General features: G+C 37.5%; 2 protein-coding genes across 3 annotated transcripts in view; one reads left to right on the plus strand and one right to left on the minus strand.

Annotated features, from left to right (window-relative positions):
* LOC149647343 (uncharacterized) overlaps nucleotides 1-14520 on the plus strand; it is a 32024-nt gene extending 17504 nt beyond the window's left edge. Inside the window, exons 2-4 of the mRNA XM_089850197.1 lie at nucleotides 10596-10972; nucleotides 11296-11541; nucleotides 11924-14520. Of these exons, the coding sequence (XP_089706323.1) occupies nucleotides 10637-10972; nucleotides 11296-11541; nucleotides 11924-12331 (990 nt within the window). The 5' untranslated portion in view covers nucleotides 10596-10636 and the 3' untranslated portion in view covers nucleotides 12332-14520. The remainder of the gene's footprint in view (nucleotides 1-10595; nucleotides 10973-11295; nucleotides 11542-11923) is intronic.
* A 1072-nt stretch (nucleotides 14521-15592) lies between these two features.
* LOC149647344 (uncharacterized) lies at nucleotides 15593-23333 on the minus strand. 2 transcript variants are annotated; one of them, XM_089849733.1, is made up of 10 exons: nucleotides 20637-23333; nucleotides 20291-20559; nucleotides 19929-20055; nucleotides 18876-18978; nucleotides 18273-18393; nucleotides 18072-18206; nucleotides 17534-17656; nucleotides 16509-16730; nucleotides 15884-15983; nucleotides 15593-15801 (listed from the first exon to the last, which is right to left on the minus strand). In XM_089849733.1, the coding sequence occupies exons 3-10, from the start codon at nucleotides 20044-20046 to the stop codon at nucleotides 15641-15643; spliced, it is 1083 nt and encodes a 360-aa protein (XP_089705859.1). In that variant the 5' UTR covers nucleotides 20047-20055; nucleotides 20291-20559; nucleotides 20637-23333; the 3' UTR covers nucleotides 15593-15640. The 2 variants fall into 2 exon arrangements, with proteins under 2 accessions (XP_089705859.1, XP_089705860.1); XM_089849734.1 differs by lacking the exons at nucleotides 20291-20559; nucleotides 20637-23333 and having other exon boundaries at nucleotides 19929-20265.
* Between the last annotated feature and the right edge of the window lie 527 nt (nucleotides 23334-23860).

Genomic DNA, 23860 nt, shown 5'->3' on the forward strand with positions numbered 1-23860 from the left:
CAGAAGTTGGTTATCGGTAAAACATGTTTTATTTGGAAACAATTCGTCTCAGTTAACGGATTTCATTCTTATTGTTGCTATGTTACTTGTCTTGAGTTTTGAAGTCAGCGTCTGAATTCGTGTCAGCAGATGCGACTAGTGGAAAAGTAATCAAGTAATCAAGTAATGATAACTAAACGTAGGCCAACAATGATAGCTTAAAACGACCACGTGCATGGTGTTGACGTTTTCAGTACCACATTATTTCAATTTTGTCTACGAATTCAATTCAAATTTGAAAGTTAATTGATTGAAATGTGTGACGACTTAGTGTTAAGTATAATTGTGCCTTTATTTTTCAAGTTGCCATACTGATGTTAACCAAAAACACATGTGATTTTTGGTACTTCCCCATTCTGGAGAGTTTGAATTGACTTCTGATGTCAATAATATAAATTTATATCTGAAATCAGACGTTCAATCTTTCTCCATTCAAACGAATATTATTCTTAAGAGATTTAACATCGTATATCAATCCGCCGCAAGTTTCCTTTCGTTATTTTCCTCAAAACCACATAGTTTTAATGTTCTGGAATTGGAAACGTTTGTCGATCAATTATCCGAAAACCGCGTGTTCTCTGTTTGAAGCTTTAATTATATAGTTGACCCGACCCATCTCAAGGAAATTCGGGGGGCAAATCTTCGAAATTTTATTTCATGTTGTTGTTTATTTATTTATTTTGTTGTCTCTCTGTCAGGAGCATACATTTATTTTTTGTTGCTTATTTCCTGCCCACACGTGAGCCTCTTCATACGTCCATTTCCTCCTTAATGTATATATTGTTATCGTTACACAGAAATAGATCAATTTGACCTATTTATTCTTCTAAAATTTAACGTTATCGAAAGTCTAAAATAGATCAATTTTAACCATGTAATCAAAATACCATAAGTTCATAAGATATGTTCATCCATAAGTTTGTCACTGGTAACTTAGAAACTGGAGCTTGTCATGAAGTGAGGGAGGTAGGTCATAGATTCAGGGTAAAGCGAAGTACGCCTGGTGAGGCGCTGCTGTCAAAGGCTTAGTAATGCAGACTAAATAGGACCTAGATGGAACTTGGTCCTGCAAAATTAACCACCACCGAGTGTAGGACTTCAATTCTCGCTTCCGTCGTTCTTAATTGAACTAGCTCGAGCTGTAAGTCTCTCTGTAGCATTACGAAGTATAGGCAGTGTCATACTTATGGAAGGAACATATCTTATAAACTTATGATAATTCTAATATAGACCAGATTGACCTATTTTTCAGTAGAAATTGGAACATTGGTAGCTGAGTTAGGGTAAACAAATCAAATCCTGCTCAAAAAGTCACGTGTTAATAATAAATTTAACAACCCCTATTGTTTCTCTTGAAAGATGCTCTTAAAATTCTTTTGAGAAACTGAACTGTACGGGGACTGTCTTAAAAGAGAAAAGAAAATTTGAGGTTCAAATAAAGATCCGTATTGAAAATTTCTGTTAATTATAACCTAGATTATGGTGGCTTAGGTTAGGCTTAGCGCTGCCGTTTTACGCACGATATCTTTCCGAATCGCTTCCAAAGAATTTAACGATCTAGTCTATGACCCCTTCAACCTCGGCGTCCTTTCTAAAAATATATTCTTAAAACGCGAGGCGGCGTTTTTGTGGTCAACAGAGCGTGCTACACTCGAGTTGTTAGTATAAGTTTATCAGATATGTTCCTTCCATAAGTTTGACTTTATCTATACTTCGTAATGCTAGAGACTTGCAGCTCGAGCTAGTTCAAGAACTACGGAAGCGAAAATTGAAGTCCTACTTCTTGGTTACTTATTTAGTTTGTACTGAGCCTTTGACAGCACCATATCAGGCGTTGCTTTACGATAATCTATGGCCAACGGCACTTCATGACAAGCTCCAGTTGGTAACCAGTGACAAACTTATGGCCAACATATCTAATGAACTTATGGTTGTTTTAACACATACGTATAGTATAACTTCTCCGAACAATTATGAAACACAGCATTGAACTACAGGGTGGGTTAGCCATTCGACCCCAATTAAGTGTATATTTCAGAATGTCGTTCGTGGTTTTGAATTCTCAGCCGGTGAGAATTCAACCAATTCCGTTTGGGCAAGAAGTGATATCTAGTTTATTAGGGAGAAGGTATAAGGTGCCTAAGTATTCGCGCGCCATATTCCCAGTCCCCCTTTCAAAATACAAAGGGGGACGTAAAAGGAGGCCGGGCTATTTCACTGCCTCTCCTCAGTTGGAAAATATGACTGTAATTTTCGTCATTCGCGTCGCCACGCTGACGTGAGTTTTCGAGACCCAATGAGATGCTGATTGTAATTTAGAGGCGGGGATTAACTCCGGACCTATATACGTTTGGACTGGAGATAAAGCTAGATTATAAATGTGGCGAATTTATACCTTCTCCCTAATAAACTAGATATCACTTCTGGGTATGGGTAAGTGCCTCAATTTAGCAGACACCACTAAACCAATGCTGGATGGCGCAGTAGTCCTCTTTTTTAAGACTAATTAAATGTTCTAATTATCATTTGTAATAAGAGATCATTTATTTTTTTATTCCTTTTATATTTAGAAAAAGACTGTTCTTTTAAGGTATCATGTTATGTTACCTGAAGTTTTTCTTCAACGTAGCTACGTTGTTTCAGTCTATGTTACCCTTTACCTCACAACAAACCACATTATAAAGTTCGCCTTGTTAGTTTATAGGGGAGAATAAATACGTATTGTGTACGAGTGTTATTTTGCTTCGTTTCAATAGACGTGACCCAGAATAAATTAGGCGATCACGAAACGCTTTTATGAAAAGGACCGAGAAAAATGGGAAAATCTAAGAGAACTGTAATATAAGTTGTCAGGGAAAGGGCGTTGACTTTTGCAGCCACTTGTCTAGCTGCGTAGTCAATCGATTCCATCAGAAACCCCCGGCCTACGGACTACTAGCTCTAGTCTAGAACAAGGTGAGCAATTCGACTCGACATAAAGTCATATCGTTGCTATACGGATTCAACCATAAGTTTATAAATGATATGTTCCTTCCATAAGTATGACACTTCCTATACTTCGTAATGCTAGAGACTTACAGCTCGAGCTAGTTCGAGAACGACGGAAGCGAGAATAGACTACACTTACATGGGGAAACCGGTTCGAAGCGATTCAAAACGCTTCCCAAGTTAAGTTTGAACAAAACTTATAGTTGAGAAGCTAATTACAACCGCAGTTTTTTTTTTTTTTTTTTTGAAGAAGCTAGTTTCTAGTTTTCAGGGGTATTTCACATGGGATGAGACTAGTATTAAGCTGGGTATTTTCTCCGGCCTTAGCAGACAGCGCCAACGAAAAGATAAGCAGACAGCGCCAACGAAAAGATAAGCAGACAGCATTAACAGAAGCGTCTTAACTTCTTAAGGTGTGAGCCGAGACTGTTGAAACCGCTCCGAACTAGCAATAAAGTGTGTTTAAAAATTATTTGAGCAACCGACTCCCTTGCAAGTGTGAACAAAGCTTAGGATTTGCAGTCCATCTTCTTATTTAATATTTTGGTTGTACTAAGCCTTTGACAGCGCCTTACCTGACGTCGCTTTGCCTCAAATCTATGACGTTTCACCTACGTCACTTCACGACAAGCTCTCAGTAACCAGTAACAAACTTATGGAACATATATTATAAACCTAACAAGCCAACCAAAAATCTAAACAAACCTAACTTAAGAAACCTCCAATGCCATGTGGGGTAAGCTTGCCGTCTTATCCCCAAGCGTTTGCATTCTGTTAGTTTTCCCCGTTCATTTCATTGTCCCTTTGAAATGAAAACCAATCGAAACTTCCAGCTGTAAACTGGTTTTATTTTGGCAAAAGTTGCCCTTCTAAAATATTTTGATAAATTAGCCTTCATTTTTATTTTGTTCAACCGCGCTTGACAAACTTGTTTTTAGTGAAGCGTATTAATACGTAAGGTCATATTTCGTAGAAAAGAAAGTAGAATTTAGCAATCGCGGTTGAACCGAGGTGTGGGAAGTGTAGTTCTAAACATAGGGTGTGAACCAAGTTACTTTCTATTGGCGTAGAAGCCGTAGGTATAAAATAGTGTGGGATTTTCTATTCTTTTCAAGCGATTTTTCTTTAACATTTAAATAGAAAATACGAACAAGAAACGCAACATAGTTGTGTTCATATCTTCGTGTGTAAGAGTAGCTTTGTAAAAAAAAATACTTCGTAATGTTGTTAAACGTCACAGAGGCATTGGGCAGCAGTAATGGCGTGTTCCATTTTACTGCTCTGATATCGCTCGTGATTTGCTCTCTTAAGTCATTAAAGCCGATATGCAGATCAAGGTTCAACATCTTCCTTAATTAATTTGAGATTACTCTCAAAATGAAATAAGTGTCGTTTCCAAAAAAAAAAAAGAAAACGTCTTTCAAGTTTTAGCAAGCGATCTTTTAATTCAAATCACTAATGAGAGATGCAAATGCAAAAGAGAAATCTGAGCGCGAGGTGATCTAGATTTACCCTTAAAATGGAACGCTCATAAATTTTCAGAGTACTCCGAAATTTCCCCAGAGCATAAATGAAATACGCTATAATAACCTGCATTAAGGGAAATATTCGTTGAGTGATTTTAAATCAAAAAGTGTTCTATGACATTTTGACGTCCAGTTTCAAGTTATGAATTAAATGAACACTTCAATTAGTGTCGAGAAACGCCCGTCATCAATTACAGTTTGAACACTTTAAGTGTGAACCCTCATTCTGAAGTACTCTTGAGTTCTAGCCAAGAATTGAACTACACCTCAATAGCCGCTATAATTATTGATCATTTCTTAACTAGCTTCTCAACAAACTGAATTTCTGCGCATGCAATATTCAAAACAAACTAACAGACACACAAAAGCCCAAGGCCACCCAAAACTCCTTTCTATAATCTACGTTTGTTTATAATGACACGTAGATAAAGATTAAATGGGACACCATAACGAAACCGAAAGGGTTTATTATCAGAAAATGTTAAATGATATGGAAAATTCTAGTTTTTTAAGCCTTATTTTGCATACGTCTTTTTCTGGTTTTGGTTCTTATCTATAAGGTAAAATGAAATAAAACCAGATTGTTTCCATATGATTTCAAAGGTCCAGGGTTAAAAATTCACTCGGTTCTTTCGTTTCACTGTTTGTATCTTAAGATTGCTATCACATTGGATTTTTTTCTCTCAAAACTTTCGATGCGATAGTAATTTTGATATTTGACCCCGTTAGATCGTCGCGAAGACATAGCCCTATAATTTTTAATGTATTTTTAGTTAACTGTTTTAAAAAGTGCATGGTTTCGAATTATTCAAACTTTGAACTCTTTTATTTTTAAGTTTAATTTATTATTCTCCGAAATTACTTCAGTTTTTCCTTACACGAGTGTTAACTTCACTGTTAAGTTTGGAATTGTGGATTCAATTTCCCAATTGCATCTTATCTGTTGCGGAAGATTCAAGAAACCTAATCAAATCAAACCAAAGTTATTCAACTCGATGCAGTTGAATCCTCAATAGGTGATTTCTAAACTTGTGTGCGGCTCATACTACCTTGTTTTTTCTATGTTATAAAGATGTTGTTCAATCTCACGTACCTAAAGGATTGGTTATATAAACTGGGTTTTTGATAATTCTGCCATAAAGTAAAATATGTGTTCTTAGGGTCAATCTGAGGGGAAAGTGTGTCTATAACATTTAGCACGGAGTTATGGGCTCCCACACATGGATTGTCCCCTAAAACTTGGAAATAAAAACACGTAATGTGGAGTAGTTAGCCTTACATTGTCAGCGTGCGCACATTTTTACCAATTTTAATAGTACACTTCTGCTAAAAAATGTTCAGAAAGTTCTTACATTGAAGACTGGAAGGTTGATGTGTCTTATTCGACATGTGTGACTACTTCCTCGTTTCAACTAAATTTTGATGGCCCCCATGTTGTTGACACTTTCAACTCAGAACACATGGTTATCACTTGCTAAACTTTCCCAAAGAAGACACATGGCTGCCAGTATAGAAATGGGAGAAATTCTAGAAACTGCAGCCTTATAGCGTTTTGGAATCATCAGAAGCGGATTACATATGTAATCCGCTTCTGGAATCACCTATTCATATTGGATATTTTAGCCTCAATATCGACAACCTTTGAAATCTGTTAAAAATTCATGAAAATTATTTGAATAGTTCGATCAACGTTTTTGAACCAATTCAAAGGCGAATTATGGCTTTTTCAGACTGTACAACTTTTGACTCAAATAGATGGGTCAAAAAATTGGTCGGTGATCAATTTATAATTTGGTGATTTAACTTGTTCAACCAACTTCTGTTCAGACGACCCAACTAGTTTACACAACTCAAGTTGGTTCATCTAAATGAGTCAAAACGTTATATCATCTAAAAAAGATGTACATTATCTTAATTGTTTGAAACCTCCACGCTCTCTTTCAAAGAGTCTAAAATATAACAGAACATTTTGATTTTAAAAAAATGTAAAAGTTTACTATCTTTCATAATGGATAAGGTTGCGAAAAGTTGAACAGCGTTATTGCGCCAGAGGCTATGATTGGCCAGAATAGTTTTCCAATAAATCCACAATAAAAATTCGCGTTCTAATTTTCCGATTTAGTTCAACGAGTGGCGGGCGTATACTATAAAGTAACCAAAATTTCCCAGAAGCGGGAAAGTTATAGTGTTAAAAAACTTATGTATTCCATTCGCGGCTTTCGAATTATTTTGAAAATCAAGGTAAAAAGAGTTCCGCAACTTTTTCATTATCAAGGATTATTATACACCTTAGGCTAATTCGAAGATACTTTTCGTTGTATTTCAGATGGTTTTATATAAAAATAGAATTCCAAGTGCTTTTCATTGGATTTTACGCTCTAGAAAGTAAATTTAATCGTCCAGTTTTTTATCGATTAAAAGGGATTTTAGTATTTAAATTAGTTTTATGTATGTAGTGGGTTAAATCACGTGGAGGGTTTTTTGTACACTTTAGAATTTTTAATTTAGACTTTAGTCGGACATAACATTCTAATTTTAAGTTTAAGTAAGGCAGCCTTTGCCATTTCGGTTTTCTCGTGATATTATGTGTAACTAGCTTTTACCCGCGGCGTCGGTCGAGTGTAATAAGAACTTCCATGAAAATTATATAAAGAATGGGTAGATTTTACTGATGTCCAATTTTTGTAGCACCCTAGGAGCGAAGGCACTCGGTGTTGCCCGTCAGCCCTTAGGGATGCATTTTTATTACTACTTTTCACGCGGACATTATTCCATAAAGAAGGGTTTTAAATTTCTGGCCGCCATTTAAAAAGATGGCAACAAATCGAACCCAAAAGACCTTTCAGCCCGTCTATAGGTTAAAGGAAACCAGTGTACTAAATATTTGCGAAATCGGTTGAAACGCGCGGACTTTTTACATTTCTGGACGCCATTTTTGAATATGGCGGTGGATTGGGGGAATCTTTCTAAGTACGCGCCTACTACTTACGAGTAACGTTCCTGTAAATTTTCAGCCTTCTAGGGCAAGCGGTTTGGGCTGGGCGTTGATTATCAGTCAGTCAGTCAGTCAGGACTTTGATTTATATAGATATAAATAATTAAATTAAAAGTAATTTTAATTTTTCAACTTTCCATGGTCAAAGACTTATTACTCTATATCTTATACAGTTTCCTTCCTGTGTTTTTATTGCGCTACTTACGTTGAAAATAACTAAGTTAAATTAAAACGATATTATCAGAAAAGAGTTCACACGTTTTCATAAATTTGACACATTTTGATCGAGATAAGTTTAATTACTCGAGAGTATTTTTTAGGTTAAAGTACATTATGTTAATCCTCATTAAAAGAACAGTAAGGCCTAGTATTTAGCGCGTCTATTCTTCATGTAAACAGTTAATTTATCTCGTGTTATGATGATTTCTAAAAATAAAGTATGATCTGTGGACTCCTCGTAATTTTTCAGAACGTTAACGTTCTTCTTGACTTTAGGCATTTTCATAAGTAAATTCAGTCTAGCGTAAGATCTAGCTAGTGTGGCGCCAAGGTTTCGAGTCTCGTCATATTGAACGCGTGAGAGGCAATCTTAAGTAACGTTACGCCATCTAGAATGTTTATTTGAAGGGAAAATGAAGAAGGATTAAGTAGATACAGAATTCAAAAACTTGTAAATGTTTCCCCCGATTTATGTTAACATCTAGCGTTGATCAATCCCCGATGCCGATATGGGGATAAGTATTACTGAACCAATACCGAGGTTAACTGATTATGGATTGAACTCGGCCGATTATATAACCCAATGAAACCCATATGAACCCATTTTTTTTAGCTAATTACCCACCGATGTTTACTGATAATGATAAATTGGTAAAAATCGGTAAATTAATCTCGAACCGATATATCGGTTAAAGTGTCATATCAGTTATCAAGACCAGTTATCACCGATTTTTTTAGCAATTACCCACAGATTTTTTGCCAAATAAAAATAGATTTTTTTACCAATTATTAACCGATAAATTGGTAAAAATTGGGTAAATTAATCTTGAACCAATATATCGGTTATCGAGACCAATATCCACCGATTTTTTTACCAATTACCTACCGATGTTTACCGATTATTAACCGATAAATTGGTAAAATTCGGAAAATTAATCTCGAATCGATATATCGGTTTAAGTTTCATATTGGTTATCGAGACCAATATCCACCGATGGTTTTAGCAATTACCCTCCAATGTTCACCGATTGTTAACCGATAAATTGGTAAAATCGGCAAATTAATCTCGAATCGATATATCGGTTATCGAGACCAATATCCACCGATGTTTTTAACCAATTACCCACCGATTTTTACCGATTATTAACCGATAAGTTGGTAAAAATCGGCAAATCAATTTCGAATCGATATATCGGTTATCGAGACCAATATCCACCGATGTTATTAGCAATTACCCACCGACGTTCACCGATTAATCACCGATAAATTGGTCAAAATCGACAAATCAATCTCGATCCGATATATCGGTTAAAGCGTCATATCGGTAATGGATACCGATATCATATCGATATTAAATTGTGTCTGTGCGTAAAGAACATTAAAACAAGCAACTATCTTCTTTCTCTTTTAAACTCTGCGCAACCTCGTTGCTCAAATGTAAACTTCCAGGTGTCTTATTTAGCTTATGATATTATCTTGTGTGTGGGTGAGACTTTAAAAAGTTAAGAAAGAGTGACGCAAACCTTAGCTTTTATGAAAATATGAAAACCTTCAACACCGGTCCAGAATTAAACTTAACAAAAAAACCTCTCATTGTAAAACGCAACCGGTTTAGTTTACTTAAAAGTCTCGACAACGCCTTGAAGCCAGTTTTAAACCACTTCCCCCATCAAACCCCCCCCCCACTACTTTCAAGATTCTATAGTAACCATTATAAATGTTTAATATATTCTTTGGAATTATTTAATTCCACTAGGGTCAATATCTCGGACCATTAATTGTTATTAATGAAAAACTGTCTTTGTGGTTTAAAAAGTAATGGAATAGTGGTCAATATAGCTTGGCTGAAGGAACAGATAGTCAAATTAGAGATGTGCTTTTGCGTTGCACCAAAACAATAATTATATTATTTACACCATAAGTTCAAAAGATATGTTCTCCATAAGTTTGTAATTTCTGGTTGCAAACTGGAGCTTGTCATGAAGTGATTGAAGTAGGTCATAGTTTCAGGGTAAAGCGACATACGCCTGGTGAGGCGCTGTCAAAGCCTTAGTACAGAATAAATAGTAAGATGGACTGCAAATCCGAGTTCTCAGACAAGCTCTCAGTAAGTCTCAGCATTACGAAGTATGGGTAGTGTCATACTTATGGAACATATCTTATAAACTTATGTTTACACTTAACTTGACATCTGTTAGGATTTTTAAAGATTTTTTATTTCAAAACGGGTAATGTTATTCTTATAAAGTTCGTTTTGGTAATACTATTTTTAACTCTTAAAGCCCATTCAGACTGTACGTTTCATCGCGCTGTTCTGACGTGGGAGCAGACGACTTAAAACGAGTCACATTCATTGTAATTTTTGAACCATGATATTTGAATTCTAAAATACCAATGTGTCAAATACCGCTGAGAATTCTCAAAACTCTTTCATATATCGTTTGATAATTCGTAGCCCAATCAATTATGCGTAAGTAAGCATGATCGAGTGAGCTATGGCTAAATAACGGCCCTTACGAGGTGGCGCCATGTCTATGCATTGCCCGGCGAAACCAAAAAATTTCTAACTAAACCCGCGAATCTTTGCTTTTACGCATTCGTTGACACGTGTTTAATTAAGCGAGCAAAGCGAATTTACCAACGTGAACGTAAAATTTTTGTTCAGTCTGAATAGGCCTTTGAAATTTCAAGGTGGGGAAATGTACGTTTTTCGACATTGATTCCTACGTCGCTCTTATTTTTTAAGCAGCGTTTCTTTATCTTGTCATATTTGTTATCTGAAGCCTAAGATGTTTTTAATTATAATTCTTAATTTAATTTCATTTCAGATTTCAGTGTTGATTAGAGTTTATCAGCGTCGGTGGTGTCAATGTTAGCCATGGACCGCGGTATTCCTCACGTACGAGACATCTTCGCCCCGTACCGAGGAGGTTCCTCCAACAAAGCGGAAGTCGGTCGCAAAACGGAAGTGCGAGAGTACGATTATTCACCGGGCAGTCGAAGACGAAATCAAATCCGGGACGATTCCTCTTCGTCCAATTCCTCCTTTAGTCGCGATGACGTCTCCACTTCCTCTTCGCCCAACGATTTCATCGATACTGACCACTCGGACTCAACCGATAACGAGATGAACCAAAGCAACTACGATCGATCTGGAGCCATCGCTCCAAACAACGACCACAGATCTAGTCGATGCGATTCCAGAGTAAGTACTAAAGAGAGAAAAAAATGGCCAGACTACCTAAATAGCCCCTTACAAAAAGTTTTGAAAAAATGTTCTTAGTCTGAGTCAGTTCAGTTCTTCCTACAAACAGGAAGTAATTTCCCCGCATAGCCTAGTTCACAACCTAGATATGACGTTTTTTTAGCTCCAAGTGCGCATGCGCGAAGAACTTAAACAACAAGATGCACAAGGCAGTCAAACTTTTTGGAAGGGGCTATTAATATATTTCTGGCCATTTTGTTCTATTTTCAACTTTTTTTAAGTTATTTTCCGGAAGTGTGTTAAACATTTTATTTCATGAACAGCATTCTTCGTCGTCGAAGAAGAATGGCAATCGTTCTGGTTTCGCCGGAGATGTCAACAGGAATCAGGGTAATCGTAATGAACAGCGCAACCGTTCAGCGTCGGTCGAGAGAGACGGTCCTGGTTATTCGTCGAAGACGTTGACGGACAAGGACATCAAACACTTGGAAAGACACTTGTCAATGAAGAAAACCATTCGGAAACAAATAAGCAGGAATTTGGCCCAAGCTTTTGTCGAGGATCCAACGGTATGTCTTGTCGATACCATCATAAGTTCATAAGATATGTTCCATCCATAAGTTTGTAAATTCTGGTTACAAACTGGAGCTTGTCATGAAGTGATTGAGGTAGGTCATAGTCAGGGTAAAGCGACATACGCCTGGTGAGGCGCTGTCAAAGGCTTAATAATACAGACAAAATAGGACCTAGATGGAAGTCCTGCAAAATTAACCACCGAGTGTAGGACTTCAATTCTCGCTTGCGTCGTTCTCGAACTAGATATCTCGAGCTGTTAAGTCTCTAGCATTACGAAGTATATGTAGTGCCAACTTATGGAAGGAACATATCTTATAATCTTATGCTTCTAGCGATTCTATTGTCTCCTTGTTGAACGATGTTTTTGGCCCCTAGGTTCTCGAGGCGGACACGGTCCAAGCTCTTCCATCCAACAACGAGAAAAACAGCAATTACAGCTTTACTCTAACCCGAGCCAAAGTGGCCAAATCCGAGCCGACATTCCTGGACATGCTGAAAGACCCGCGTAAAGAAACGGACAGCGGTCATTCTAGTCCGTCCCATCAAGTTAACTACGAGGATCACGATGGTGGCGTCGAACGTATGGACCTTGATAACTATGACCACGAAAATCAATCAACGCGCGTTGACGTTCGCGGTTACGAACAAATACCCGTCCCTGATTATCAACTTCAAGATAATCGTAACAAAAATGTCCATAAAGAAAGCAATACATCCCCGGATCATCTTAAGAAAGGATCGTTTTGGAAGAAATTCGCCTTTAAAGGCAAAGCCAGGCGGTGATTTACTATACAATTAACGTACTATGTAATCAATTTTGAACTCAAGTCGTCCCTCCCATTTACGTGCCCGCTTTTCAAACTGTGTACGAGATGTTCTATAGTTAATTTTAGAACTTTTTTCACCCATGGCTGAATACGTTAGCGTGTAAATGGGACTTCAATGAATTAAGTGAGATATTATGGAGTGAAAATGGCGCTTGACAGACGGTGGTTTATCCAACATACAACGTAACCAATTTTGAACTCGAGTCGTCCCTCCCATTTACGTGCCCACTTTTCAAACTGGATACGAGATGTTCTATAGTTAATTTTAGGACTTCTTTCACCCATGGCTGAATACGTTAGCGTGTAAATGGGACTTACGTGTATTAAGTGAGATATTATGGAGTGAAAATGGCGCTTGACAGACGGTGGTTTATCCAACATACTACGTAACCAATTTTGAACTCGAGTCGTCTCTCCCATTTACGTGCCCACTTTTCAAACTGGATACGAGATGTTCTATAGTTAATTTTAGGACTTCTTTCACCCATGGCTGAATACGTTAGCGTGTAAATGGGACTTCAATGAATTAAGTGAGATATTATGGAGTGAAAATGGCGCTTGACAGACGGTGGTTTATCCAACATACTACGTAACCAATTTTGAACTCGAGTCGTCCCTCCCATTTACGTGCCCACTTTTCAAACTGGATACGAGATGTTCTATAGTTAATTTTAGGACTTCTTTCACCCATGGCTGAATACGTTAGCGTGTAAATGGGACTTCAATGAATTAAGTGAGATATTATGGAGTGAAAATGGCGCTTGACAGACTGTCGTTTATCCAACATACTACGTAATCAATTTCGAACTGAAGTCGCCCCTCCCATTTACGTACCCACGTTTCAAACTGGATGCGAGATGTTCTATAGTTAATTTTAGAACTTCTTTCACCCATGGCTGCATACGTTAGCGTGTAAATGGGACTTACGTGTATTAAGTGAGATATTATGGAGTGAAAATAGCGCTTGACAGACATCCTACGTAATCAATTTCGAGATCAAGTCGCCCCTCCCATTTACGAGCCCACGTTTCAGATTGTGTGCGAGATGTTCTGCAGTTAATTTTAGAACATTTTCCACATAAGGTTGAGTACGTTAGCGTGTAAATGGGACTTCAGTGAATTAAGTGAGATATTATGGCGTGAAAATGGCGCTTGACAGGCGGTGGTTTTATCCAACATACTATTTCTTGAATTTCGAACTCAAGTCGTCCCATTTACGTGCCCACTTTTCAAACTGGATGCGAAATGTTCTATACTTGATTTTAGAACGTTATGTACCTAATTCTGAATACGTTAGCATGTAAATGGGACTTAAGTGAATTAAGTGAGGTATTATGGCGTGGAAATGGCGCTTGACAGACGGTGATGTGCCCGTTTTTCCGATTACTTTAGAAATGTTCTGGTTAATTTTCGAACTTTTTTCACCTAAAGCCGAGTACGTTAACGTGTAAATGGGACTTAAATGAGATATTATGGCGTGAAAATGGCGCTTAACGTACTATTTTACCAATTTCAAACCCAATTCGTCCCATTTACACGCTAGCCTATGATGTTAGAGCAAAATAGAGAAATCTTAATCTCACGCTTAATAAGTAGGCGTGTTAATGGGCCTTCAGTGATCGAATGATATAGGCCTACATTTTGACTTGAAAACGGCGCTTGAAAAAGTTCATCAAAGAATAAATCAAATTAGGGAAAACAACGACGTTATAAGTTGATTAGAATCAAGACGCGCGTAAAGTGACGTAACTTATTATTTGTTGAATTATTTCAACATACTCGCCATGGTGGTACTTTTATGAATTTGAACTTTGAATGACCTTTTGATAATTTTTGATTGATTCATTCCCAGTGTTTATTATTAATTCTTTATGTTAATTAATTCTTGTTAACGTCAATTATCTCAAATATTTTTTTTTTCGTTTATATTTAACGCGAAATTCGCGTATAAAGAAATGAAAAGACACTGTTTTTTTTTTAATTTTTCAACTGGATTTAAATATTTTAATTTTTTTTTGTTTCGTATTGGTAAACGGAAATACGTAAAAAAGCCCTATTATAGTGCCTTGAATTATTAACATGCCAAAATTTGTCCAAAATTTACAATAAACTGCGTGGATTTAATAAAAAAAAACTCTTTTTGCAGTTTGTTTTTCTCAACCAATTGGTATGTAAAGCAAACAAGTAACAGCGCAAAAAGGTTTATTGCAGAAATCGTAATTGCTTTAAAGAGGTTTATTTCAGAGAGTGCCAAATTGTTATGGTTAAAAGGGTTCATATTGTAGAAATATTAAAATTGCCTAATTTTTTTCAGGTTTCTCCTTGATTGAAGGGATTTAATGGTCAAATATGAAGCCCTCATATTAGCAGTTCCCGTATGAGAGGATCCCATAATAGCGGTCCTCATAACAGTTGTTCCCCAAAAAGCGGTTTCCCGAAAGTGCAGTTTACCCGTTACGGCAATTCAGAAGTTCTCGTAAACGCGGCGGACCGTTAAGCAGTTTCCAAAAGAGCAGTACAACCGAGAAGTGATAAACGATAGTGAAATTAAGTTTGGTTAAACTTGGTTACTTGTATCAAAAAAGTGTTACAAGAGATAAGGTTTGGTTATTTGAACCTCGTAGTATTAGGGTCAGTTCAGGTATTGTTATTCCAACCCGAATAGCTATTAGGTCAGGTAAGGTAAGGTAAGGTTAGGTTAGGTTAGCGTATGATGATCTTGTTGTGTTTAATAGGTAAGGTAAACTACATGTAGGTTTAAGAATTGATCAAAACTCAAGCTAAAAACTGCTATTTCCTAAAACAGCAGCCGCTATTTCTGGAACTGTAGTTTTTGAACAACGCCGCTGTTTTTACGGAATCGCGGTTGCTATTTCGAGAGCTGCCTTAGAAAAGGTTTACTTCAAAATTCAAATTTATACATCCTTTACATTCCAGGTTTCCAAACTTCACACGCTATACACATCTTTTATGCTAATTTGATTTGGTTGTTACCTAAGAAGCCTTTGACTAGTTTGGCGTATTGTTCAAAGAGACAATCATAAGAGAAGGGGAAGACTTAATTATTGAGTGTAAACACTCCCGATGGAAGAAGCCTTAGAGGCCGTATTTTGTGAGAAAAATGTTTTGCACATTGATGAATCGAAACAGAACATAATTCAATGTCAGGGGTCGCGAAAACAATTAAAAAATTGAACCAAAAACCGGCTTTTAATAATAATAATAATAATAATAATAATAACAACATCATTTAATCGATAAAAAATCATTGCAATGTATCGTCATTTGCGCCGTAACAATTCTTCGAATATGTTTTCAAAGTAACGTTACGACTAATATTTGGGATTTCTGGAATTTCTGTTGCTGTTTTTGACTTTGCGGATCTTGACTTAGAATCAGGGGGAAGGAATATTACGATGATTAATGCTGGTCAATATTGGAAACAATGTTGGATGAGTGAAGTGACGAATTTCAAGCGAGGAAGGTATTGCTCAACGTGTCAACTAACCTGCGAGTGAGAAGACTAACTGGACAAAGAACATCCAATCCCAGCCTAAGATATTTTGCAAAGGGTCGCTTATGGCGCTTGAGAGAAGGCTGCCAGCAACCTAAATATTAAAACTGTTATAATTAACTTTCAAACTAATTAATTTCATATATGTTACGGTTTTCTAGCCCATGTGTTTTCACTTTGTTAGTGGAAATTTCACAGAGTAAAATTACGTTTCATCATAAGTTTATAAGATATGTTCCCCATAAGTTTGTCACTGGTTACTGAGAGCTTGTCACGAAGTGAGTGAGGTAGGTCATAGATTCAGTGTAAAGCGACACCTGGTGAGGCGCTGTCAAAGGCTTAGTAATGCCGACTAAATAGGATTAGATGGAAGTCCTGCAAAATTAACCACCGAGTGTGGGACTTCAATTCTCGCTTTCGTCGTTCTCCCCCGAACTAGCTTTAGTTGTAAGTCTCTCAGTAGCATTACGAAGTATAGGTAGTGTCATACTTATGGAAGGAACATATCTTATAAGCTTATGCTTTCATTAAAATGTCTTCAAAAGCGATTTTTGGGAGAAAAAGTTTCTAGTTTTTCTGGCCAGTTTGAGGTTACTGAAAGTAAAAATATTTTCATCACCTGAGAAGTCAATAGAAGACCCGAGACTGTTCCCGAATGAGTTTGACCAAAGATTTTCACGGCACAAATTGGAACGATTGTGAATGTGCCACTGGCTGCGGAAAAGACTATAAAACCGCAGATTGAATATGTCACCAGGAACGGTATCGGCGGAAGGTAAGCGCAGAATGTTAGCAACTGGGTGAATGGTCCCAAGCTTAAACAAATCACCACAAGAGCTACCTGTATGTAGGGAAAAGTGAATAATAGAACCTCGTGCTCAAATCGAAACACGCTGCTTAATAAGTTTTAATGATAATTACTTTAAGTACAATTTGCATAGAGTATATTCATTTTTTATTTAGTGTAATCATAAGTTTATGAGATACGTTCCATAAGTATGACACTTTCTATACTTCGTAATGCTACTGAGAGACTTACAGCTCGAACTAGTTCGGGGGAGAACGACGGAAGCGAGAATTGACTACACTCGGTTAATTTTGCAGGACTTCCAAGTTCCATCTTTCTATTTAGTCTATACTAAGCCTTTGATAACAGCGCCTCACCACGCGTCGCTTTACGAGAATCTATGACCTACGTCCCTTCGTGACAAGCTCTCATTAACCAGTGACAAACTTATGGAACGCATCTTATGATCTTATGGTGTAACTAAAGCTCAAGATCGTGCCGAATTTCGAGTCCCCATTTGGTGCAAAAATTCTAAGGGTTTTAAAAAACTATAAGCCGTACAATGAAGTTCTACTTCTAGCTAGGTACGACAATTACTAGCTGTATCGACATCTATTACTCCATGTCGTGAGATTTTCAAATTCGCAAATTCTATGCAGAAGGATTTTTACCCGGTTTTTCACAAGCTGCCACCGGCCGGGATCAAACCCCTCCCAGGTCAAAAGACAAAGACGCACTCGCAACTATGAAAAGTTTGGGAAACACCGCCTTAATTCCTAGCACTCCTTCAATGCCCGTGTTCAATTTTACCTTATTGTTCGCAAAAGGTTAAACCGAGGAAAATTTAGGTCCATTACCTTGTAAGACACTTTGCCAGCAATGACGCCTGTAATAATTTTTCCCGACATGAATCCAATTTCGAAAAAGGACAGAAGATACGTCATCTTGTGGTCATCATTGACTACGTGTAGACCAAACGACTTGGAAGTGTAAAACATTGCTTATAAAAATTGTAAATAGCTCATATTCAAAAACAGTGCAAATATCAGATTCATATTAACAGATTATCAACATTTCCAATATCCCGTAATTTTTCCCATAGAATAGAGCTATCTCAGTTGTAACAGAAGCCGATTGGTTGTAAAACGTCACGGGCTTAGCTTTGTCAATGATCAGCCATGTTTAGTCCCGCTTTGGTTCTATGGGCAAATAGCATGGGTGACGTCACGCTAAGGCTTCAGAGATAGTTCTATAAATGAACCTCTCTTTTGAGCAGTACAGGTTTTATAAAAACTCGAGAGAAGTTCGACCATGAGAGTCTCACAGACAAACCCCTCAATTCATCACTTGGAGTCGTATTTGTTGCTGTGCCTCTCACGCTTTGGAAAAGCTTACTTTCAAATAGGCCATAATATACATAGTTGGCAGTATCAGTAGCAAACTTATAATCCATAGTAGATAAAGCTCTGCACGCCTAAAGTACGATGAAAATGATACTTTCGTGCCTTCAATTGTTGTGTCCGAGATGACCTATATGTAAAATCAAAATTTGAGTCTTGTATGCATTTGAGTGAATAATCATTGCATTTTTAATACCTCTGAAGATTCGTTATCAAATAATAGCAACATTCCACAAAGATTTAAAACTAGAAAAATAAGTGGAATCTCCCATAGCATATTAGGAACACGATCCAACAGTGTTTCGTCAGTAAAATATCTAAAAAGTTCCTTACAATTATAACTCTATTGAATGGAAATTTCAGGATAGTATTTCTTTTATATTCGAAAGAAAATGCAAGATAGTGAATTATTTAAATTGGAATAATGTTTTAATATACAATATTATAAGGAGTGAAGTTTTCTTTTAATGTCCTACACTACGTGTTAGGCCATAGTGCATTCGATCCAAGATCACGAACGCAATAGACCTCTTTGAGACTATGACGCAAAAGGGCTATGTTATCCATTTGGACGAATTTGTCAGTACTAGTCGTGACTCGTACAATAGAAATTTGACGTGGTCTATCGTCATGACGCGTAGGGTTCAGTCATAGAACGTAATTAGTCGTATCTTTATGAATATTACTGATGAATTCATGATACCAATTTATAATATTCAATATTTTAAATGCTCTTTCGAATAAACGAAAGGAAAAAATTCTAGAATGGGGCTTTTGTTTAACATTTTGAAGATTTTACCTATAACTTGTCGAAGTGTTGTTTAGTTCAAAATTTTCTGGGTTGAGCAGTGCCGTTTGAGTTTGTAGCCATATTACACCTCCGAGGCCAAGCCCTGTACCGACTAACCCGTAAGCCACACCATAATTGTTGGGAAACCACTGCAAAACAGTTGGCCGTGCTAGTTCGAAGCGATTCTAACAGCCTCAGTTCACACTTGAAGACGCTTTCGTTAAGGTTGTCTGGCATATAGTATTTGAACACATTTTCTCTCAACGTTACATGTGTAGTAATATTTAACACCAGCCCAAACTCATATCATACAGTTAAAGTTCAGCTAGCTAATTGGACCAAGTCATCTTGCGACTTATTGCCACTTATCTAACGCCTATACAATGCATAGAGGGGTGGTGGCTAGCCCCTATGCCCCCACAGCTAACCGACAGCGCCCGATACTAACTATTACCGTTAACCTCTGCAAGTTTTGATGGAAAGGAGAAACCGGGTTAGACCGCGGAGGAAAACTCCTTTTAACAAGCGGGGAGAGAACTTGCAAACTCTACGCGGAAGGATTTCTTCCCAGATTTTTCACCCGGTGCCACAGTCCGGGATCGAACCCGGGATCCTCTTGCTGCGAGGCGAAAGCGCTAACCGCTACGCCACCCCATCTTGACTAGCTAATACGTCTTTACAATGGCGTTTAACAAGTCAAAAACTAGTCTTCAAATAGACAAATTTGTTTATTACAAAATGCAAACCAACACAAAGGGGCGAGGCCACTATTGGGGTATTGTCCCTCTCGCCAAGAAGCTCCTTAGAGCCATTGTGAGTTGGTTTGCCTTCTGCGTGAAGTAGTGAACTCGGGTGACTTCTTGGTGAAAGGGAGGATACCCCAATGGCGGCCACGCCCCTGAATATTGGTTTCTCTGTTTGTAATAAAATAATTTGTCAATCCAAAAGTCGCTTCAAGTTGATTCGCGAACTGTGTTTGTAACAAGGTTCTCGATTATCTGAATAGCTTCGAATCAGTTTCATTTGAAAGTAGGCCTATGAACATTTATTTTAATTGATTACTTTGGAACGGGCAACAATTACTGAAACATAGAGAAATCCTCCTCCAATCCAGGCGCAAAACGAGTAAGTCACTAACCATAAAAAATAACTTTTTTGGATGGTAAAGTAGGAAAGACATTGGAAACCACTGCAATTACAACATGACAATTAGAGGTGGAATTCATTAACGTCGGACGCATCACATTTTAGTAAAGGCATGAAGGCAAGACGTTTGGGCACGACGCCCTGGCCTTCGCCTGTACTAAATTGCGTTGCGTCCGACGTTTATGAATTCCACCTTTAAACGATTGGGAAACAGGACCATGACCAACTTCAACTCCTTCTGCCGAAAGAAGGCAATCCAAGTTGGCCATGTAATTTACCTGTATAGTAGAGTTCCAGTGAACGCCACTGCCCTTAGACTGAATTTATCAATTAAAAATCCCCCGGCAAATGTAAATAAGTTCAAAGAAGCCTCGGAAATGGTTTGTATCCAAATCATGTTGTTTAATCCTATTTCTGGGTTGACGTAGTGTCGAAGATAAGACGCCAAATACGGTATTAGATTTCCTATGGCGTGCACGTTTCCCATTGTCAAACTGAAGAGGAATGCCGCTATACCCGACAAGATCGCCTTCTTGTTCATTTCGCACTGTAAATGGAAAAATTCGAATGTGTCAAATTATACTGAAAAGGTTGCACCTTCTGCTTTTCTAGTACACGCGTTACCATCGATCTAGTCAAAGAAATCCAGTCGTACAATTAAATCAACCCTGTAAGTGAGGGTAATACAGTTATATTGTTAATCATAAAATCTGTAACATATTTCTAGTTATCGGCGATGTGTTTATTCGTGTATTTTGCAATCTATAAACATTCCGTAGCTGCAGTGGCTGGCATCGAAGAAAGATAATAAATTTAGCGAAAATCTGAAATTTTTTCGTTTAACAACTTCTACGAATAGTATAGTCAAAAGGCTTTCGGCGTAGTGGTTCAAGTCAGAGCTTGGAGATTCTGTCATGATCAGTCAGTTGAGTTCATTTGACCAGCAAAGGGATTCGGTGTTGCCCATCAATACATTACGATATGCTACTCGGTCAGCCATTTTAAAATATAGCGCCTATTTTCAAGCATAAAAGGCAAGCCATAAAGCCTGTCTATAGGTTATAGCTAACCAGTATACTAATCCATGAATTCAGATGAAACGTTGGCGCAGACTATTTCTCACGGAAAGGTTATAACGTTTTGATCAGGCCGCCATTTTTCAAGACGGCTTCAGAACGGTTCATAATGTGTGGCATAAGTTCATAGTATATGTTCCATGATTTTGTCACTGGTTACTGAAAGCTGGTCATGAAGTGACATAGGCGAAACGTCATAGATTAGATTCTGGTAAAGCGAGGCCTGGTGTGGCGCTGTCAAAGACTTAGTACAGACTAAATAGGAAGATGGAAGTCCTGCAAAATAAACACCGAGTGTAGAACTTCAATTCTCGCTTCCGTCGTTCTCCCTCGAACTAGCTCGAACTGTAAGTTTCTAGCATTACAAATTATAGTAAGTGTCAAACTTATGGAAGGAACATATCATATAAACTTATGATTATAAGTAACGTCCCTGCTAAATTGTCAGCTTTCTGACAAAGCGGAGGATATGGGTTGGGTGCTGATTATCAGTCAGTCAGAACTTTCTCTTATCCATAAATATTTACTATGTTTACTTTGATCAAGAAGTGATATCTAGTTTATTAGTGAGATGATATAAGATGCCTTAGTATTCGCGCGCCATAGTCCCAGTCCCCCTTTCAAAATACAAGGGGGAGACGTAAAAGGAGGCCGGGCTATTTCGCCACTCTCCTCAGTCGGAAAATACAAGTAATTTTCGTCATTCGCGTCGCGCTGACGTGAGTTTTCAAGAACCAATGAGATGCTGCTGGGTGTAATTTAGAGGCGGGGATTAACTCCGGACAGGCTACGTTTGGACTGGAGATAAAGCTAGAAATGTGGCGAATTTATACCTTCTCCCTATTAAACTAGATATCACTTCTTGCTTTGATATTGAATGGAAATATTTGGTTTTATTCTTGGGTTGTTTTGATCGAAATAAATTTGTCGTCAACGGTTGTAAATGTAATAACTTTCTATGATTCATAACATATATATATTATTATATTATTTAATAACAAATATATATACCTTGGAGCATATTTCTGCTTGGAGTAATAAATATTCAACGACGTAATAATATGCCATATAATTTCCTTTCAATTAGCATAACCCGAAATAACATTATAATATTAAACAGGCAAATTATTGGGAAATACTGTATTAAATTTAGGGTTCAATTATAGATCTACGGCGAGAATATAAAAAAGCAAATAAACTCAAAATTACTTTCCTCTTGATATATTAACGCGAAAAATACACATAACTTTGTGTTCGTCAACTCTATTCCGAGATTTTCAAATCGTTTTTAAATTTCGAGTAAAAAAATCCTAAATTGGACTCTTAGGCAAAATTGGCATATTACACAACAAAAGTGTATGGCCCACAATTAATCACAACTATCGTAAGATCATAAGATATTTTCGATAAGTTTGTCACTGATTATTATTATTATTATTGTAGAGGAGGGTACGCGCCCTAGCACCGATGCCAAAGGCATATTGTGCATCCTCTTATTCAGGCCTTGTCACTGATTACTGGGAGCTTGTCATAAAGTGAAACGTCATAGATTCTCGTGAAGTGAGGCGCTGTTAAAGGCTTAGTACACGACTAAATAGGAAGATGGACTGCAAACCAGAGTGTACTCAATTCTCGCGTCGGTCTCGAACTAGCTCGCGCTGTAAGTCTAGCATTATGAAGTATATGTAGTGTCATACTTATGGAACATAACTTATAAACTTATGTTTTTTACATAAATATTAAATTAACACTTACTTCAGAAATAATCAAACGGTTGTCCAACCCACCTACCGTAGTCACTAATTACTTGCTATTCTCTAACAATTGCTAAAGCACGCGCAATGATATTAAAATTAAAAACAAGACACAATGATATCAATAAGTTTCTATTGCAGCAAACCGTTTTATTTGCCACAACAAACTTTTCTACGAGTTACTTTATGGCACTCAACGCGTTTTAGCTCCGACATGTAGTGGTACTATACCACGGCAAGCGCGAAAAGTGCATCGTGAGGTTTATACAAACAGCTTTTAAGTTGAATCGCGGCCAAAGCTTTCAGTGTTTTTCAGTTGATTTTGCCATAAGTTTATAAGATATGTTCCATAAGTTTGACACTACCTATACTTGGTAGTGCTAGAGACTTACAGCTCGAGCTAGTTCGAGAACTGAAGCGAGAATTGACTACACTCGGTTAATTTTACAGTCCATCTTCCTATTTAGTCTGTAATAAGCCTATGACAGCGCCTCACCAGGTCTCGCTTTACCTCGAATCTATGGCATACGCCACTTCATGACAAGCTCCAGTTTGTAACCGGTGACAAACTTATGTGACATATCTTACGAAATTACGATCCCCTGTTCTCTACCACGGTTAAAATAAATTGGAAAACTATAATAAGAACTGTCCTCATAGTGAATTTATTGGTTTAAAACTAGGCCTAGAAATAATTTTGAATTTAGAAGCTACAGCGTAACTATTAACATTAGGAAACCCATCGCCTTCGAAAGGTGTGGACAGCTTGGATCAACTTCTTTTGGTCTGTAAGATTTCTCGACCGCATTTTAAAAACGGCGCGTTTTATCTGTTATGCTAATTTGCGAATCCAACTTAGGCCACAGCCAACTGAATTACGCGCTCAACGACGCAAGCTACTCGAGCTATGGATGCCCGTCCAATCAGCCCAGCTCCATTTTTTATGCCGAAAATATGGTCGCCAATGCGTGAAGCCTCGTTTTTCTCCCAAATTCCTTCATTTTCAAAAACCGCTGTT

Source organism: Phalangium opilio, unplaced genomic scaffold (assembly GCF_054372755.1).
Source record: "Phalangium opilio isolate 3A_F unplaced genomic scaffold, DU_Popi_V2 ptg000089l_1, whole genome shotgun sequence".
Classification (NCBI taxonomy): domain Eukaryota; kingdom Metazoa; phylum Arthropoda; class Arachnida; order Opiliones; family Phalangiidae; genus Phalangium; species Phalangium opilio.

Bases quoted from the DNA above. Each gene is read 5' to 3' on its own strand.
- LOC149647344 (XM_089849733.1), bottom strand. From the start codon at position 20,046: ATGTCTTTCCTACTTTACCATCCAAAAAAGTTATTTTTTATGGTTAGT. The intron at 18,207-18,272 runs GTATTAAAAATG...TTTTACATATAG, and splicing joins TTGATAACGAATCTTCAGAG to GTCATCTCGGACACAACAAT. The intron at 16,731-17,533 runs GTAATGGACCTA...CCCTACATACAG, and splicing joins CTGGCAAAGTGTCTTACAAG to GTAGCTCTTGTGGTGATTTG.